Source organism: Oncorhynchus kisutch, linkage group LG14 (genome assembly GCF_002021735.2).
Source record: "Oncorhynchus kisutch isolate 150728-3 linkage group LG14, Okis_V2, whole genome shotgun sequence".
Lineage (NCBI taxonomy): Eukaryota > Metazoa > Chordata > Actinopteri > Salmoniformes > Salmonidae > Oncorhynchus > Oncorhynchus kisutch.
In genome coordinates, this window is record NC_034187.2 from 65,366,822 (window position 1) to 65,386,874 (window position 20,053).

Consider the following 20,053-nt stretch of genomic DNA (forward strand, 5'->3'; position numbering starts at 1 on the left):
TGAGCATGCAGTGGTATTTTTATTTCACAGACAGTACTTTAATATAATTACAACATTTCCTAAAAGCATCCATTTCATTCGGGGCTTGAGTGCAGTTAGTTTCTTCGGAGGTGTACCAGTCAGAGTACCTCAGATTTTGCGGCAAGTCTAAGTCACACATCTCTTACTCTTCTCCCTGGCTCCAGCGCACTAGTCTAAAGCAGGGGGACAACTAGATTCAACCGCAGGCCAATTTCTGTCATTTGCACACTGCAAATTGACCAGAAGCAAGCCCAAAAACAGACTGTATTTGATAAAAACAATAATTTCATACCTTGATTACATTGAGACCCCATCACATATGTCTCTCTCTACATTTCTGGGAATACTTGGGATTTTTTTTTCCTGATTTAAATTTTTAGCTGAATTCGATGCTAGTCTTTTTTCACTAAACTTTGGCGGGCCAAACAAAATCACTTGCGGGATGGTTTTGCCCCGCGGCTTGCCTGTTGCCGAACCCTGGTCTAAAGTGTCTTTCTCCCTCGTCGCCTTTCTTCATCTGCACTGATGAATTGGACATATCTGTGGGGTGTCCACTGTGTGAAATGAAACGTCTCGCTTGAATAAGTGACTAAATGAGACTAACCTGTCCTGTAAAAATACAGGTTCAATGAAGAAAAACAAAGGAGAGGAGACAAGGAAAGAGACACTTTAAACTATTGAGATGCACCACCTCCCTCTCTGGTCAGTATGGGAGCATCCCGTCTACTCCTTCACTTCTTCAATCCTTCCTCCTGGATGTCGAACTGTCTGTTGGGCTTGGTGGACTCCAGCATCAGCTCATACAGCTGTCCCACCTGCTCGTCCTGGAACAGTTTGAGATCCCCCTCCGACAGCTCTGCTCCAAACTCCACCTTCTTCAAACGGTCCCTAGCAGACTCCAGCACCTGGGTCTGCAAGGTGTCACGGTAGTTCTAGAGCAGAGACAGAGAAGGAACATTTAGACTGTCCTGGTAGTTCTAGAGCAGAGACAGAGAAGGAACATTTAGACTGTCCTGGTAGTTCTAGAGCAGAGACAGGGAAGGAACATTTAGACTGTCCTGGTAGGTCTAGAGCAGAGACAGGGAAGGAACATTTAGACTGTCCTGGTAGTTCTAGAGCAGAGACAGGGAAGGAACATTTAGACTGTCCTGGTAGTTCTAGAGCAGAGACAGAGAAGGAACATTTAGACTGTCCTGGTAGTTCTAGAGCAGAGACAGAGAAGGAACATTTAGACTGTCCTGGTAGTTCTAGAGCAGAGTTAGAGAAGGAACATTTAGACTGTCCTGGTAGTTCTAGAGCAGAGACAGAGAAGGAACATTTAGACTGTCCTGGTAGTTGTAGAGCAGAGACAGAGAAGGAACATTTAGACTGTCCTGGTAGTTCTAGAGCAGAGACAGAGAAGGAACATTTAGACTGTCCTGGTAGTTCTAGAGCAGAGACAGGGAAGGAACATTTAGACTGTCCTGGTAGTTCTAGAGCAGAGAAGGAACATTTAGACTGTCCTGGTAGTTCTAGAGCAGAGACAGAGAAATAAAGGATCATTAAGACAATTCATTTCCGGTAACACTTCACTTGACACCTACCGTCATAACACATTACGACACGGTCATAACCATGTCATAACAGCTGACAACTTGTCACAATATGGTCGTAACACTGTCATGACCTATATATTTACACCTGTTGTGACATATATTGCGTTTTATGCCTGGTTATGACACCTACATGTGTTTTTCCCCTGCCAAGAAGATGACTTTCTTTTGAAAGTTTGTTTCTTAAATTCTTTGTTGTTGTTGTCCCGAATTCTTTAAAGTCACGTTTTTACACTTGACACTGTCAAGAAGCATTATGACCATCCTGTGTCACTTTACTTGGACTAAGAACATACATCTTGACAATGTCATGAAGCATTATGACCATCCTGTGTCACTTTACTTGGACTAAGAACATACATCTTGACACTGTCATGAAGCATTATGACCATCCTGTGTCACTTTACTTAGACTAAGTATATACACCTTATGACACTGTCATGAAGCATTATGACCATCCTGTGTCACTTTACTTAGACTAAGTATATACACCTTATGACACTGTCAAGAAGCATTATGACCATCCTGTGTCACTTTACTTGGACTAAGAAGATATGCTTCTTGACAGTGTCATAAAGTGTTATGACCATCAATCATAATCCATTTAGGCCTATCACGTACATGGCCTTATGTCAGTCACCAGTCAAAAAGAGGGTGTTTTGTCCTAATCCTGAAATCTGCTCCTGCATTCATCAGAAACAGAGCACTGAGGTAGCTGCATGTCTGACATCAATGTGTGCACAATTACAATGATCATTTAATATGGTCCATTTCTGAAAATGCTATATAACATAAACATACTGACCAGTAGGCTATGGTGTAATGGAATGTTTTGCCTTGTGTGGTAGGTTTTAAACTCTTATGTAGGTGTCAAAACCAGCCATAAAATAACGCCATATTGTCACAACAACTATAAATACATGTGTCATGACAGTGTTTTTATTTATTTTATTTAGGGCTCTGGCGGTAATTACATTTTCTCAGCTGGTTACTGTCATGCAAAATACATCCGTTCTCACGGTAACTGATCGTTAATTAACAACATGTTGAGCATCTCCAGGCCTCCATACAAGCCACTGATGTGTGCTTTTGAAACATTATGATATGAAGAAAATCTATTTCAGTAGAACAGAATATGAGTTGGTCTACTGTATGTTATCTGGCTATGTGCCATTCCATAGACTGTAGGCTTGTTCAGTTAGCAGACAAGATATGCTTATAAGTCCCGTGGCATTATTTTATATTAGATGATTTTATAATAATAAGAATATTATTGAATTTAGCTGAATAAAATAGAAAGGATATTTATCCCATTCCGGAGCGAGTGTGCATATGAAGTGGCTATGTTGAGTGTAAAAGTGATCATTTGAAACAGGTCCTATATGCTAGATTTAAAGTTATTTGGCAACTTTAGTTGTGAATGATACAAACCTTAGAATGCCTTAGAAATCAAAAGATATATGGGCTGCATGAAGCGACTAGAGACTATTAATGACTTGAGAAAGTCCTCATCAAGTGATCGATCATAATTTCACCCATCAGATTATTCTCAATTTAATCTTGTATTTGCTAATGTTGAATTTGTTTCGATTTAGAACGGCCCATTATTAAATGAGCAGGAACAGGGGCAGGGGGAAAAAAGACAGATCTGCATGCAATCTAATAGCGAATGGAGGCCGCGTGCTCTCCCACCGGTCCATTTTGTAGGCAACTTCAGTTTTATAGCGGAGCATGTGCTTAATATGAGCAGGTTATATTCCTGTTTGAGGAGCATGCTCTCACTGTCTAAACAGGTTATATTCCTGTTTGAGGAGCATGCTCTCACTGTCTAAACAGGTGAAATTCCTGTTTGAAAAGCATGCTCTCACTGTCTAAACAGGTTATATTCCTGTTTGAGGAGCATGCTCTCACTGTCTAAACAGGTGATATTCCTGTTTGAGGAGCATGCTCTCACTGCGTGACAGGTGATATTCCTGTTTGAGGAGCATGCTCTCACTGCGTGACAGGTGATGTTCCTGTTTGAGGAGCATGCTCTCACTGCGTGACAGGTGATGTTCCTGTTTGAGGAGCATGCTCTCACTGCCCCAACAGGTGATAGTCCTGTTTGCGGAGCATGCACTCACTGCGTGACAGGTGATATTCCTGTGTGAGGAGCATGCTCTCACTGCGTGACAGGTGATATTCCTGTTTGAGGAGCAAGCTCTCACTGCGTGACAGGTGATATTCCTGTATGAAGAGCATGCTGCGTGACAGGTGATATTCCTGTTTGAGGAGCATGCTCTCACTGCGTGACAGGTGATATTCCTGTTTGAGGAGCATGCTCTCACTGTCTCAACAGGTGATATTCCTGTTTGAGGAGCATGCTCTCACTGTGTGACAGGTGATATTCCTGTTTGAGGAGCATGCTCTCACTGCCCCAACAGGTGATATTCCTGTTTGAAAAGCATGCTCTCACTGCGTGACAGGTGATATTCCTGTTTGAGGAGCATGCTCTCACTGCCCCAACCGGATGATATTCCTGTTTGAAGAGCATGCTCTCACTGCGTGACAGGTGATATTCCTGTATGAAGAGCATGCTGCATGACAGGTGATATTCCTGTTTGAGGAGCATGCTCTCACTGCGTGACAGGTGATATTCCTGTTTGAGGAGCATGCTCTCACTGCGTGACAGGTGATGTTCCTGTTTGAGGAGCATGCTCTCACTGCGTGACAGGTGATGTTCCTGTTTGAGGAGCATGCTCTCACTGTCTCAACAGGTGATATTCCTGTATGAAGAGCATGCTCTCACTGCGTGACAGGTGATATTCCTATTGATGGAGGGACAATAGATCCCTGAGTACCAGGCCAATAGGGACTGATGATCGTTAGCGAGTTGGGTACTACCAATACATGTCCAGAGTGCATGAAAGCAGACTCAACGATCATATGGAATTTTACTGCTGGCATGACTGATGACTGCCGGTGTGGCTGTAATACAGTCACCATAACAGCCCTATTTCTGATTACTGTACCACTAATCACATGCTCAAAGTACCCCCTGATGTGCAAATGATCAATCGGCTTATGTCTTCCCAAGTACCCTGTGTGGATAGGCCAGGTACACACAGAGAACCACTGCTTTAGACATATCAAAGAACTAACCATTCCATTCCCCTCCAGCGAATCCATTGCTCTGGCAAACCCTTGCCTACAGAGGATGTTCAGTAGCCAATTCAGCAGAATGACTGAAAATTATTAAGGAAACACAGTAGATAGGCCATGTATGAATATATCACATCAATATGGAAAGCCCATATCCCTTGAGTCTATAGAGAAACATCATTGGCCTGCTTTACCACCCTCACTGGGGAAAATATGATATGCATGAATCAAGCCATTCTACAACACGGATCTATTCAATAGCACCACGTAAGGTTGATTGGTTATAAAGGAGTATTCTCTGATTCTTATCTCTGAATTCCTGGACTGACAGTATCATGGGATTTGATACGGACACTACAGGGGTCACTGGCGGATTATTTGAGGTCATTTTAAGGGTTAATAGAGGTCATAGCCCACACCTAACCTGCAACGCATCCAGTCAGAAATGGAGCGCAGGTCATACATAGAGATTGTCGAGTCAAATAAGCAATATACAGTGGTATTTGCAGAGGCGTGTGGTTCAGAACTGTTCAGGGCTAGCAGCAAATACTTTGGTAACTCAATGATGTTCTTCAACATGCCAGTCTGTCACACTACAGTCATTCTCTAAACTTTTGGCCACGACACAAATATTAATTTTCACAAAGTTTGCTGCCTCAGTTTGTATGATGGCAATCTGCATATACTCCAGAATGTTATGAAGAGTGATCAGATGAATTGCAATTAAGTCCCTCTTTGCCATGCAAATGAACTGAATCCCCCAAAAACATTTCCACTGCACTTCATTCAGCCCTGCCACAAAAGGACCAGCTGGCATGTCAGTGATTCAGGTGTGAGTGTTGACGAGGACAAGGCTGGAGATCACTCTGTCATGCTGATTGAGTTCAAATAACAGACTGGAAGCTTCAAAAGGAGGGTGGTGCTTGGAATCATTGTTCTTCCTCTGTCAAACATGGTTACCTGCAAGGAAACACATGCCGTCATCATTGCTTTGCACAAAAATGGCTTCACAGAAAAGGATATTGCTGCCAGTAAGACTGCACCTAAATCAACCATTTATCGGATCATCAAGAACTTCAAGGAGAGTGGTTCAATTGTTGTGAAGAAGGCTTCAGGGCGCCCAAGAAAGTGCAGCCAGTGCCAGCACCGTCTCCTAAAGTTGATTCAGCTGCGGGATCGGGGCACCACCAGTACAGAGCTTACTCAGGAATGTCAGCAGGCAGGTGTGAGTGCATCTGCACGGGAATCCCCTTCCCGATTGTTTAGGGCATCCGGAAAAAAGCTTGTCCGGAGAAGACAAGGTGAGCGCTACCATCAGTCCTGTGTCATGCCAACAGTCCTGAGACCATTCATGTGTGGGGTTGCTTCTCAGCCAAGGGAGTGGGCTCACTCACAATTTTGTCTAAGAACACAGCCATGAATAAAGAATGGTACCAACACATCCTCCAAGAGCAGCTTCTCCCAACCATCCAGGAACAGCTTGGTGATGAACAATGCCTTTTCCAGCATGATGGAGCACCTTGCCATAAAGGCAAAAGTGATAACTAAGTGGCTCGGGGAACAAAACATCAATATTTTGGGTCCTTGGCCAGGAAACTCCCCAGACCTTAATCCCATTGAGAACTTGTGGTCAATCCTCAAGAGGCGGATGGACAAACAAAAACCCACAAATTCTAACAATCTCCAAGCATTGATTATGCAAGAATGGGCTGCCATCAGTCAGTTAATTGACAGTATGCCAGGGCAGATTGCAGAGGTCTTGAAAAAGAAGGGTCAACACTGCAAATATTGACTCTTTGCATCAACTTCATGTAATTGTCAATAAAAGCCTTTGACACTTATGAAATGCTTGTAATTATACTTCAGTATTCCATAGTAATATCTGACAAAAATATCCAAAGACACTTTGTAGAAATTAATATTTGTGTCATTCTCAAAACTTTTGGCCACGACTGTACATTGTACAATATCAGGAAAGGCAAGAGTCTAGGGCTGACACTGACTATAAGAGATATGGACGGGAATCCATTATTTTATTTTCTAAAATGTCAACCCTTCAGAGCACCCTCTTGCAGCTCTCAAAGCACACATTACTGCATAAAGAGGACCAAACCACTTAACTAATACAGTGCAGTGAGAGCACTCCGCATAGTGATCACATTTGTGCAGGACAATCTGATCAATATATGAGGTTGATCACTGTAACCGTGGAGTGACAAATACAGGTAACAGAACAGTCGACAAATCCTTTTCAATGATTCCTTTTCCCTGGTCTCCTCCTTGCTATGCTACTGGGACAGATGATGTCCATCAAGCTAGTGTGACCTCTGCTGAAGCATGTCCAAGACAACATAGTGTGTCATTGGACACAGTCCAGACAGACATGTTAAATCTGTGTCAAGACCATTTACGAATCAACGACAAGGAGATATAGAGCAAACATCTGTTTTTATTCATAAAAATTGAATACAAATCCCTGTCTGGAGTTGGAACAAATGTTAGGACCTCGCATCGAGCCATTCATAAAGACATCGGAAAGTTCTGGAAGCGGTTCAATTTAAGAAATAACAGGCCATTTGTCTAAAAGACTTTCTCCTGTCTTGTACATAATGGAATTATTTTGAGTGTTGGCCAAGGGGTCATATTTTCTTGGAGACAGAGGAGAGCAGTCGGGTCTCCACGACAACCCCAAAATGATTTTACTAATGGCTCCAGCACAGACCCAGGACAGACATTTCAATGTCACATTTATATTCAAACTTTTTAGGAAACCTGTTGACTGTCATGTAGAAATGACTTTACAGTACAACTTTATTTGTCCATTGGTAACAACAAATTCAGTATAAAGCTGATATCCAAATCTAATCTACTTTCTCAGAGTAAGTTTTGAACAACAGATAATCGGTGTACTTTTTTAATGCATCTCTTCCGTAAACCTATTTAGTCTAAACTATACGACTGGATTTGCGCCAAAGCAATGTGGGTAAAGTAGTCCCCAGACTTGCTAGGGTAGCTTTGGTTGGTCAAAACCTCCCTCCGAATCTCGACAACTCAAACATATGGTCGGCTGCAAATCTCTCTCTCTCTCTAAAGGTAATTCCCACTCCACTCTCTCTCTCTCTAAAGGTAATTCCCACTCCACTCTCTCTCAAGGTAATTCCCACTCCACTCTCTCTCTCTAAAGGTAATTCCCACTCCACTCTCTCTCGCTCTCTCTCTAAAGGTAATTCCCACTCCACTCTCTCTCAAGGTAATTCCCACTCCACTCTCTAGGTAATTCCCACTCCACTCTCTCTCTCTAAAGGTAATTCCCACTCCACTCTCTCTCGCTCTCTCTCTAAAGGTAATTCCCACTCCACTCTCTCTCAAGGTAATTCCCACTCCACTCTCTCTCATGGTAATTCCCACTCCACTCTCTCTCATGGTAATTCCCACTCCACTCTCTCTCAAGGTAATTCCCACTCCACTCTCTCTCTCTAAAAGTAATTCCCACTCCACTCTCTCCCGAGTCCCTAACATACTGGCTGTATTAAGCAGACCTGGTCCCTGCTTCTGTGGTGTCTCTCCCCCTCATGTGAGAGCTTGTCTGTTTTGATACAGGGCGATTTATTAGGAGGAGCTCTATTCCACGGGTCCTATGTAACTGAATCAGACTGAACACTCAGTGCTTGTAATCTGGTTAGGAGTCTCTGTGTGTATGTGTGTGTATGTATGTGTGTGTGTGTGTGTGTATGTAAGTATGTACGTATGCGTGGGTGTGTCTAAGAGAGTGTGTTTGTGTGTGTGTATGTAATCACATTTAGGAGTCTCGCTCCTTGTCTGTTCTTTGGGCTCTGCCTGCCGCCCTTCCGCACTACTCTGAGGCAGCTAGGACGGAGGAAGGGAGTGGTGATTCACCCACTCCTTAATGAATGAATAGAGAGAAAGAGAGGGGGGAGAGAGAGATAGGAGGATTCTGAATCTGAATGCATTGGTTACATCAGGGCTCTACAGCGCGACCATTTCACTGACATTTGCGACCAAAAAATATGTGCAAAATAAATAGCTGCCGTAGCTATTTTGTTTCACTGCATGGTAATCGCACAATGAAATACCAATCCCATTTCCCATCTTGCATAGCAGCTGAGCCTGGGGGGGATGTGCGCCACAGAAATATATATATTTTTTAATGTATACATTTACAACAAAAAAAAGTAACCTTTATTTAACTAGGAAAGTCAGTTAAGAACAAATTCTTATTTACAATGACGGCCTACCGGGTTAACTGCCTTGTTCAGGGGCAGAACAACAGATTTTTACCTTGTCAGCTCGGGGATTCGATCCAGCAACCTTTCGGTTACTGGCCCCACGCTCTAACTACTAGGCTATCCCAAATAGAATGAAAGGACGGGCTTGGAACCTGGAACCCAGGTAGCCTAGTGGTTTGAGCATTAGACTTGTAACTGAAAAGTTGCAAGATCAAATCCCCAAGCTGACAAGGTAAAAAAAAAAAAAAGTTGTTCTGGCCCTGAACAAGGCAGTTAACCCACCGTTCCCAGGCCGTCATTGAAAATAAGAATTTGTTCTTAAAACTGACTTGCCTCGTTAAATAAAGGTTAAATAAAGGTCAAATAAAAAAGATTGACTGGTAAACTCAGCGGAACACTTAACGGCTGCCTGTTATTGTGATGCAATAATTTGACCAGAAGAAGATCTGTTTGGGATGGAAACGTTGTCAATAAAGCGTTGAATTGGGAGCTTTAACAGTGTGAGGGCCTTCGTGTTCTATACTAGTATTCTTTATTAGCCCAGCAACTATGTTTTTAAGGATGTGCGTATGACCACACACTTTTCAACGTAAAGATAACTGCCAAAATAATAGAAACACTTGAGTAAATGAGGGAAACAAAGTACAGTGCATTCGGAAAGTATTCAGACCCTTGACTTTTTCCACAATTTGTTAAGTTCCACCTCGTTCTAAAATGGATTAAATGGTTTTCTTTCCCCTCATCAACCTACACACAAAACCCCATAATAACAAAGCAAAAACAGATTTTAGAACTGTTTACAAATTCTTCATTAAAGATGAACTTAAAGATCACATTTAAATAAGTATTCAGACCCTTTAACTCAGTACTTTGTTGAAGCACCTTTGGCAGCGATTACAGCATTGAGTCTTCTTGTGTATGAAGCTATAAGCTTGGCACACCTGTATTTGGGGAGTTTCTCCCATTCTTCTCTGCAGATCCTCTCAAGCTCTGTCATGTTGGATGGGGAGCGTCACTGCACAGCTATTTTCAGGTCTTTCCAGAGATGTTCAATTGGGTTCAAGTCCAGGCTCTAGCTGGGCCACTCAAGGACATTGAGACTTGTTTCCAAAGCCACTCCTACGTTGTCTTGGCTGTGTGCTTAGGGTTGTTATATTGTTGGAAGGTGAACCTTCACCCAAGTCTGAGGTCTTGAGTGCTCTGGAGCAGGTTTTCATCAAGGATCTCTGTGTACATTGCTCGGTTCATCTTTCCCTCAATCCTGACTAGTCTCCCAGTCCATGCCGCTGAAAAACATCCCCACAGCATGATGCTGCCACCGCCATGTTTTACTGTAGGGATGGTGCCAGGTTCCCGCAAGATGTGACACTTGGCATTCAGGCCAAAGAGTTCAATCTTGGTTTCAGCGGAACAGAGACTCTGGTTTCTCATGGTCTGAGAGGCTTTATGTACCTTTTTGCTCCAAGAGGGCCATCTTGTGCCTTTTCCTGAGGAGTGGCTTCCATCTGGCAACTCTACCGTAAAGGCCTGATTGGTGGAGTGCTGCAGAGATGGTTGTCCTTCTGGAAGGTTCTCCCATCTCCACAGAGGAACTCTGGATCTCTGTCAGAGTGACCATCGGGTTCTTGGTCACCTCCCTGACCATGGCCCTTCTCCCCCGATTGCTGTTTGGCCGGGCAGCCAGCTCGCGGAAGAGTCTTGGTGGTTCCAAACTTCTTCCATTTAAGAATGGAGGAGAACACTGCGTTATTGGGGATCTTCAATACTGCAAACATTTTTTGGTACTCTTGCCCAAATCTGTGCCCCGACACAATCCTGTCTCGGAGCTCTCTGATAATTCCTTCAACCTCATGGCTTGGTTTTTGCTCTGACATGCACTGTCAACTGTGGGACCTTATATAGACAGGTGTGTGCCTTTCCAAATCCTGTCCAATCATTTGAATTTACCACAGCTGGATTCCCATCAAGTTGTAAAAAGATCACAAGGATGATCAGTGGAAACAGGATGCACAGGATTCGAGTCTCATAGCAAAGGGTCTAAATAATTACGTAAATAAGGCTTATCTGTTTTGGATTCGTAACATATGATACGAATCGGGCACCCATTATGACACCATTGACTTGAATGGGGATACCCATTCTATTTATATGCTGTGCTTGCACTGTAGATCTAAGTGAAGTGCTGAAAGGTTTTAAAAATTAAGCCCACCACACAGAAGTTTGTCTAATTTAGCCGAAAGTCTAGTAGTGTGACTTTGTCCTCGTGCTTCTTGGCTATTTACATCCTTTTGTTCACACACCAAGTTATTTTTCAATGTTAGTTTGAGTTTGCTGCATGTGCTAGCGAATAACAGAGATTCAGTCTCATTCAGAGACATGCCAGTTTCACTATTACCACGGCAACCTTCCGCCCTTAAAGGGACAACTGAACATTGTCTCAACTGGGGATGCATTGTGCCTGATTGAGCATGGACCACGGCAAAAACATTTTATTATTATTATTTATTTTATTCATGTCAGCTAACATAGTACAAAGTTGTCGGGCAACACAGCTCACGCAGACCGTGATGAACACACATTACTCAAGTTCAAAGTCTGTAAACTGCTGTGGCCCTGACAGAGATATTAGAGTGGTGAGAAAGGGACCAACAGACTGCACCAAGTTCAATGTAATTACTGCACAAATAGCCTATAATTGTATAGAATTATTATTTTACCCCCAAAAATAAAGAAAAATATATATATTTATCCTTTCCGTGTGGCCCGGTAGCGAATGTCCGGGGCCTGGTGGTTTGGGACCGCTGCTATAAACTACAATATTATGCAACGCTAGTGTTGATGACATTGAACAACATTTCTTTATTGGCGTTTCCATTTTGTGCTACTGCACCCTTTAAGCCAGTGGTACCGGTCGATCTCCATCTCATGTGTCTGAAGGTACAAATCAAGTGCACTATACGCCGACCGCTGGCTAATCGGATGGCTAAGATTACCGCGTCCGCATTAACATAGCAGGCGTAAAAGAAAGGTACAGCAAAGTTGATACTGTGAGATTTCAAAACATTTAAAACCATGACTAGAGAGAAACTGTCAAAGACTGTTTATAAAAGTGAGTTTATGTTTAAGTTCTTACTCAGCACCCTCAACACTTTTTATTCAACACTTTTATAAGCCATAAAATGTGCATTCTTCCTACTTCCACTCCTACTACAACCAACTGTAATGAAGGAGTAGGAAAGTGTATCATGAATTTGTGCATGAGGAGACTCGAGTTTCGCCATCAGCTGGAAGACAGTGTCAATGGAGGAAAGGGAGAGCGGAGGGACGTTGAGAGGTGGACCCTGTGACTGACCATCAGTATCATGTTTTTAAATGGTCTGAACAACAATACATGTGAGCGGTAGATCTCGGCTTGCATTTTGACTCAGAAAAGGACCACCGCTTTAAGCTCACCTGAGATAAATGTCAAACTGACAAAAATTGTATCTATGTATAACAATACAAGGTCCATTTAACAGTAAAATAAGACTAAATGCATTTCAAAATGTAAGCTGTGAATGCCTGAAATCTATTATCTTGTAGAAGTTAACCAAATGATGCTGCTATTGTGTGACTGTGACATACAGGCTCAATAACTAGCATGAAAAATATTTTCAACTGGTAAGAAATAGTCATTAATGCCCATGACATGTGCTATCCTGTGCATATATATGCACATGCATATTTTAATTGTACATAAAGTATGATCAGAGAAGATACAAAACATATCTGAAAAATGTGTTTATCTGGGGGTCACCTCAACACCAACGTTTTTTTACAGCTTTGAAAGTGGTCACTAGTGGGTACTTACACACCTAATTATAAAACATCTGAATGGCTTAAAATAAAAACGGTCATGGATATAACAACCAGATAAATGGGTTGAACCCAAAGATTGACGTGGGCTTAATAGATACGCTGCATGTACTACAATACTGATGATAGATAACATATGTTCATTGTGTGCTGTGCTTAAATCTTGAATCAGAGATATTGTCTAGGCTCTGGAATTATGGTAAACACCGCCATCGTGCGGCGAGGGATTAAACGGCACATGTTCTTCTAGAAAAAGGAACCAACGATATTGGTTAAATGTTCTGTCCCCTCAAATATCCTCTATTCAAGGCAATAACTAGCATGGCCATAAGTATAAGTACGTGCTTATCAATTCATTTATTAGCTACACATGTATATCTATTGACCGTGCACATGCAATGACAAGCAGTTCTGTAGTGTTGCCAACTTACCCCCCATTCCCTCATGAAGACAGTGACCTCCTCGGGCGCCGCGGTTTTGTTCCTTCTGAATTCATCTTTGACATACTGGTCTCCCAGCGCTCTCAAATCAATGGGCAGGAACCGGTGCAACAGTAGAATCCTCTTGTACAAAGAGAAAACTCTTGATACATGGGAAGGATTCGCCATGAAGTTGTTGGCAAGAGAAACACGCAAAAACAAATAAATCTAGTAAGATCGCTAGCCAACTATGTATGACGGTTAGCTACTTGACTTTCCTTCAACGACAATTTGGTGGCTGATTGTACGACAGGTGAATGTTAACTAAACAAGCTATACGAATCTGTGATTGCTGGCTCGAACTCACAACTTTCAGGTTTCAAGCTAAACGTCCCGTTCACAAGTCGCATGACACATTCAGATAAAAGCAAATACCTCTGTAGATGTGCAGTTTTGTCAACTTAGTCACATTAAAACAAGGACAGTTATTCAACAAAACAGCGTGCCCTTGTTTATCCCGGAAGTAGAATTTTCTTTGACCATTCACAGACTTGGATCGGAAAACCTCAAGATGACTGTTTTCTTATAGTGCCCCCTAGCGGTGAATTTGTATTTGGACGTAAAGTTATTCACGTGAATTTCATATGTTCCAGTTATTGGAAATGACTTGAACCAAATGATATATGCATTGCAGCACTAAGCAGTAGCCTAAACGACCAAAAAAACTAATCAGTCAGAGGATTCTCAATGTCCATCGTAACCTGAGACAAGTATTATAAAGAGTGGTTATGAACATGTTATAGAACTGTTACAAAGTTGTTATTTATAAAAACAGGACATTTTTATTTGAGTTCCCTGCCCCAAAGATAAAGAGAAAAAAATAAAGTCATTGCAGGTAAATGTATGAAAGCACGATCCGTGCTTCAATTCAATATCCGAATTTAAACAACAAATACGGATACCATTTGTATCAGTGGATATGATCAGACATGGCAAAATTAAGACAAACTGCTTGGTAACATTCCATGCATGAGTATAGGAGGTACTTGATAAACCACGAGTTCACCTGCCTATAAAACTCACTCCCACCGCTATGTGCTCTTACTCTTGTCAATCCATGCTTCTATGCGTTATCCACAATCAGAGGAGAATATTTGTGTTAAACATTTTTGTGTGAACAGGTAAGCCCGTTTTCTTCCAGTAAAAATGACCAACGATATTATCAAAATATTTGAATATCAAAATGTTGCAAAATGTGTTATTGTGACTTTAAAAGTAACAGTAACTTTGATTGAGAGTCATTATTACATTATTTTAAATACATCCCCACTTGTAAAGTGGTCTTGAACATGATAGCACAATCAACGGCAGTTGTATACTGTATATAGCATATTTGCAAATTATTTTTGACAGGTTGGAAGTAACAAGTGTTTGTTCACCTGCCCTAACTCACTTATTTTTGTTGATAGAGAGGCTGTGTCCCGATTCTCCACCCTTATCCCAAAGTATGCACTTACACACTCCACATCCTTGGGAGAGTTGGGATGCAGCCATAGATAGATAGGAGCCCATGTCCTCAGTGCATCCCTCTGACATCAACATTGGGAAATGTGCAGGCTTTGCACACGGCCCAACTCTCTTTCAATAAAGCACAACTGTCTGTTTCTTGCGAGAACTGGTTTTGTAACATTATGATGTAATCTGAACAAGGAAACAGATCTGAGCCTACCATAGACAAAACATTTATAGTGGGTGTATGGAATGTGTGAAGAAATCCATGTACAGATAAGATAAACAGCAGCGTACTCTCCAGGGCTGTGTCAAGATACACAGTTTAACACAGACTGTCATCAACCTCAAGCTAATTTCAAGCTATCAAATGATTAAATAGTCATCCAGGGAGTGTCAAAATAAAACTTTTTCCCAAATGTAACTTTAAACAGGCCACGCAGTGAGAATAGTTGGGATGTGATGACATTATCTATAGCGTTTAAATAGTTTAATACTGTAACTATGGTGACTGCTTTACATGCAATGCATTTTCACACTGTTTAAACTCAAATACTTACATTTTAAATAATCGCTGCTCTCTCACAGACTTCATAACCAAAGGGTTATATAAAGGTTTTTAACATCATCGAGTTATTGTCAAAGCAATTTTGGCCCTGTTCCATGCTGATCTACAGAAATCAAGACATCCCCATCACAAACCCCTTAGGGGCTCTTCATTTGTGTTGTTAGAATAGGTCCCTTGCCTGCCACACTCTGATTGGTTTCACCTGTCTTTGTGCTTGTCTCCACCCCCCTCTAGGTCTTGCCCATCCTCCCCATTATCCCCTGTGCATTTATACCTGTGTTCTCTGTCTGTTTCCAGTTTGTCTTGCCAGCATGTTTTCCCGTCTTCCTGTTTTCTCAAGTTTCTGTTAACTAGTTTCCCCGGTTCTGACCATTCTGCCTGCCCTGACCCCGGGCCTGCCTGCCGTTCTGTACCTGCCTGACTCTGACCCGATTACAAACCTCTGCCTGCCCTAGACCTGTCTTTTGCCTGCCCCCTGTTTGGGTCAATAAACATCTGTGATTCTAGCTGTCTGCATCTGGGTCTTATCCTGAGTTCTGGTAGTTATTTTATCAATGTATTTAGATAGGCCTATGTTATTTGCATGGATTCCATGTTGTATTGACTGCTATTGACTGCTATGAGTGTCAGTGTAAATAAAACTCAACTAGAACCATATACTAGGCAGTCTAGCATCTGGTCTTGAACTTGATCTAGAGTCTTGAACTTGATCTAGAACCACATACTGGGCAGCGTCATGAAGTAGTCGATCAGGTACACGTGCTCGTTATCTGGGCCAGAGGTGATAGCAATCATCTCAGCCTGGAATTCTGCGTACAGCGGGTCTTTCTTATTTACCACTCTGATGACAAACATCTCAATGCCGGCAGCGTCCTCAGACTGCACTGCATCACGCCGGTCTGCCTGCCCATCGGCTAGTACCACGGCGACTTTATCAACACCGGGCCGCGAGGCCTGGAACAGCTGGTTGGCTCTCAAGATGGCACTACCCATAAAGGTGCCCTCGCCCAGGTATAGCATCTTCCTCACAGCAGTCAGAGAAATTACACAGACAGACAGACAGACAGTGGATGAATGTGTGAGTGTAATTAACATCAGACAGAAAAAGGATACAGCAGAATGAACACAGGTCTGCTTCAAGAATGTCTAGACATTAGCTCAGAAGGCTAACACAGTTGTGGCATGCAGGAAACGCTGGATTTGAACCCAGTCTGTAACAGGTACTCATCTGCTTCAATACTACTGACCTTAACATCGTTCTGGCTGGACTGCTGCTTCACATTGACCACCACCATGTCTAAATAACTGTAGAGGATCACACTGATCCCGCTGGCCTCACAGTTCACAGACACACGGTCAATCAGAGCGTTCACAAAGTCCTTGACCATCTCAAAGTTCTCCGGTCCAACGCTCTCTGAGCTGTCAATCACAAACGCCAGCTCTAGAGGACTCTCTCTGCACTTCAGACCACAGCCTGAGAACAAACAGAAAGAGTGTCTTTATCGATCAATCAAGTGTATTTTAAAAGTCATTTTTACATCAGCAGTTGTCACAAAGTGTTTTACAGTAACCTGGCCTAGAACCCAAAGAGCAAACAGAAGAACATTTAATATATTCATTTTGATCTATTTAGAAAAGGATAGTCCAGCAATAGTAACAATTACCACTGTTTTCCAGGGAGCTCTTGGCACAGTTCCTTAGAAGGAAGAAACGTCAGCTAACTCTGTAAGTCAATAGTGTTTATGTTCTGTACACATCCATTCATAGTAAATGAGCTGTTTTAACTCACCACAAATGTCCCTGATCATTTTGATGACGTCCTCTCTCTGTGGGAGGAGGAAGAAAACGTTATTAAGATATAAAAATATGGTTGAGAGACAAAGGTGCCATTATGAAACAGTATGCATTTTGTGCTCTACTCACTGTCAGGCCAGGTTCCCCCTTCTCACCAGATTTCCCCTGCAAGTTTGGACACAGGTTAGCAATCAACATATAAATGAACCATGAAATAAGTTATTTTATAACCATGATGGGACCAGAAGACTATCATACCATGTGTCCTACAGACCCTGGCTCTCCAAATTCTCCCTTGTCTCCTTTCCACCCACAGTCTCCACCAATCCCCCTGTGTACAGTAATATGACAGTAATGTTAAGCACATCAACAAGAACATTTATAGTGAACAGCAAATGGTTGTGTGTGTCCATGTTGTCATTGAACCGGTCTGTGTGTGTTTGTTTGGCAGTTACAGTCCTGTGTGGCTCAGGTTGTTGGTTCAATTCCCACAGGGATAAAAAGTGTTGGCTAAGTTTGTACCTTTTCTCCTGGAAAGCCATCCCCTGGAGGCCCCCGAGGGCCCATTGGCTCCTGGAACCCAGGCTCCCCCTGAAGGTCACAAGAAGACCAGACTAATGATTAGCATGGTTAATCACGGCTAATGTTATAACAGCTCACAACACTGTATACAGCGGCACACAGAATATTGTGCCACGTCAGTGTGATAGTACCAAAACCAATTTCCCTCTGAACATACAGATAACTGGGGCGGCAGGTAGCCTAGTGGTTAGAGCGTTGGGCCAGTAACCAAAATGTTGCTAGTTTGACATCCCTGAGCTGACAAGGTAAAAATCTGTCGTTCTACCCCTGAACAAGGCAGTTAACCCACTGTTCCTAGGTCGTCATTGTAAATAAGAATGTGTTCTTAACTGACTTGCCTAGTTACATAAAGGTAAAATAAAATGATGATCATTATCGCACACCCCACCATGCCAGTCCAGTATGATAATGTGCCCCTACCTTGGGATCTTGGGATACCTGGTGGACCTGGCTGGCCCACAGAACCCTGCAAAACACACAAACATTAGTTCAGTTCCACATGACAATTTTCAAAAAGAAAATAATTTGACCTTTTTTTAAAGGGGCACTGGTATTGAAAAGAAACAAGAGATGTTGACAATATGTGTCTGCAAACAGATCTACAGCAAATGAAGGGTCTATGCCAGGGTGTAGGAGCTAGTGGTAGGCTCTAGAGGTAGGTGCTAGGGGGTAGGAGCTAGGAGCTAGGCGTTAACTGCCTTGTTCAGGGGCAGAACAACAGATTTTTACCTTGTCAGCTCGGGGATTCGATCCAGCAACCTTTCGGTTACTGGCCCCACGCTCTAACTACTAGGCTATCCCAAATAGAATGAAAGGACGGGCTTGGAACCTGGAACCCAGGTAGCCTAGTGGTTTGAGCATTAGACTTGTAACTGAAAAGTTGCAAGATCAAATCCCCAAGCTGACAAGGTAAAAAAAAAAAAAAGTTGTTCTGGCCCTGAACAAGGCAGTTAACCCACCGTTCCCAGGCCGTCATTGAAAATAAGAATTTGTTCTTAAAACTGACTTGCCTCGTTAAATAAAGGTCAAATAAAAAAGATTGACTGGTAAACTCAGCGGAACACTTAACGGCTGCCTGTTATTGTGATGCAATAATTTGACCAGAAGAAGATCTGTTTGGGATGGAAACGTTGTCAATAAAGCGTTGAATTGGGAGCTTTAACAGTGTGAGGGCCTTCGTGTTCTATACTAGTATTCTTTATTAGCCCAGAAACTATGTTTTTAAGGATGTGCGTATGACCACACACTTTTCAACGTAAAGATAACTGCCAAAATAATAGAAACACTTGAGTAAATGAGGGAAACAAAGTACAGTGCATTCGGAAAGTATTCAGACCCTTGACTTTTTCCACAATTTGTTAAGTTCCACCTCGTTCTAAAATGGATTAAATGGTTTTCTTTCCCCTCATCAACCTACACACAAAACCCCATAATAACAAAGCAAAAACGGATTTTAGAACTGTTTACAAATTCTTCATTAAAGATGAACTTAAAGATCACATTTAAATAAGTATTCAGACCCTTTAACTCAGTACTTTGTTGAAGCACCTTTGGCAGCGATTACAGCATTGAGTCTTCTTGTGTATGAAGCTATAAGCTTGGCACACCTGTATTTGGGGAGTTTCTCCCATTCTTCTCTGCAGATCCTCTCAAGCTCTGTCATGTTGGATGGGGAGCGTCACTGCACAGCTATTTTCAGGTCTTTCCAGAGATGTTCAATTGGGTTCAAGTCCAGGCTCTAGCTGGGCCACTCAAGGACATTGAGACTTGTTTCCAAAGCCACTCCTACGTTGTCTTGGCTGTGTGCTTAGGGTTGTTATATTGTTGGAAGGTGAACCTTCACCCAAGTCTGAGGTCTTGAGTGCTCTGGAGCAGGTTTTCATCAAGGATCTCTGTGTACATTGCTCGGTTCATCTTTCCCTCAATCCTGACTAGTCTCCCAGTCCATGCCGCTGAAAAACATCCCCACAGCATGATGCTGCCACCGCCATGTTTTACTGTAGGGATGGTGCCAGGTTCCCTCAAGATGTGACACTTGGCATTCAGGCCAAAGAGTTCAATCTTGGTTTCAGCGGACCAGAGACTCTGGTTTCTCATGGTCTGAGAGGCTTTATGTACCTTTTTGCTCCAAGAGGGCCATCTTGTGCCTTTTCCTGAGGAGTGGCTTCCATCTGGCAACTCTACCGTAAAGGCCTGATTGGTGGAGTGCTGCAGAGATGGTTGTCCTTCTGGAAGGTTCTCCCATCTCCACAGAGGAACTCTGGATCTCTGTCAGAGTGACCATCGGGTTCTTGGTCACCTCCCTGACCATGGCCCTTCTCCCCC

At 42.6% G+C, this 20,053-nt stretch overlaps 3 protein-coding genes across 4 annotated transcripts in view; 1 reads left to right on the top strand and 2 right to left on the bottom strand.

Moving 5' to 3' along the window:
* Positions 1-17,388, bottom strand: sdhaf3 (succinate dehydrogenase complex assembly factor 3). 2 transcript variants are annotated; one of them, XR_004202881.1, is made up of 4 exons: positions 17,276-17,388; positions 17,142-17,178; positions 14,729-16,826; positions 1-953 (listed from the first exon to the last, which is right to left on the bottom strand). XR_004202881.1 is itself a non-coding variant. In XM_031788770.1 (2 exons), the coding sequence occupies exons 1-2, from the start codon at positions 13,462-13,464 to the stop codon at positions 753-755; spliced, it is 378 nt and encodes a 125-aa protein (XP_031644630.1). In that variant the 5' UTR covers positions 13,465-13,847; the 3' UTR covers positions 1-752. The 2 variants fall into 2 exon arrangements, 1 of the variants encoding a protein (XP_031644630.1); XM_031788770.1 differs by lacking the exons at positions 14,729-16,826; positions 17,142-17,178; positions 17,276-17,388 and adding an exon at positions 13,288-13,847.
* LOC109876421 (glycoprotein-N-acetylgalactosamine 3-beta-galactosyltransferase 1-like) overlaps positions 14,371-20,053 on the top strand; it is a 15,034-nt gene continuing 9,351 nt past the window's right edge. The window contains exon 1 of the mRNA XM_031788769.1: positions 14,371-14,456. The gene's annotated coding sequence lies outside the window, so the exon portion shown is untranslated. The remainder of the gene's footprint in view (positions 14,457-20,053) is intronic.
* Positions 17,382-20,053, bottom strand: part of LOC116353476 (succinate dehydrogenase assembly factor 3, mitochondrial-like) — a gene marked incomplete at its 3' end in the record, with an annotated part of 5,884 nt that continues 3,212 nt past the window's right edge. Inside the window, exons 2-4 of the mRNA XM_031789253.1 lie at positions 18,149-18,194; positions 17,669-17,737; positions 17,382-17,477 (exon numbers count right to left, since the gene is read on the bottom strand). Coding sequence (XP_031645113.1) covers positions 17,382-17,477; positions 17,669-17,737; positions 18,149-18,194 — 211 coding nt within the window. The remainder of the gene's footprint in view (positions 17,478-17,668; positions 17,738-18,148; positions 18,195-20,053) is intronic.

Coding starts and splice junctions, on each gene's coding strand:
- sdhaf3 (XM_031788770.1), bottom strand. CDS start 13,464: ATGGCGAATCCTTCCCATGTATCAAGAGTTTTCTCTTTGTACAAGAGG. Junction 954..13,287: donor TCTTCATGAGGGAATGGGGG/GTAAGTTGGCAA, acceptor TCTCTGCTCTAG/AACTACCGTGACACCTTGCA.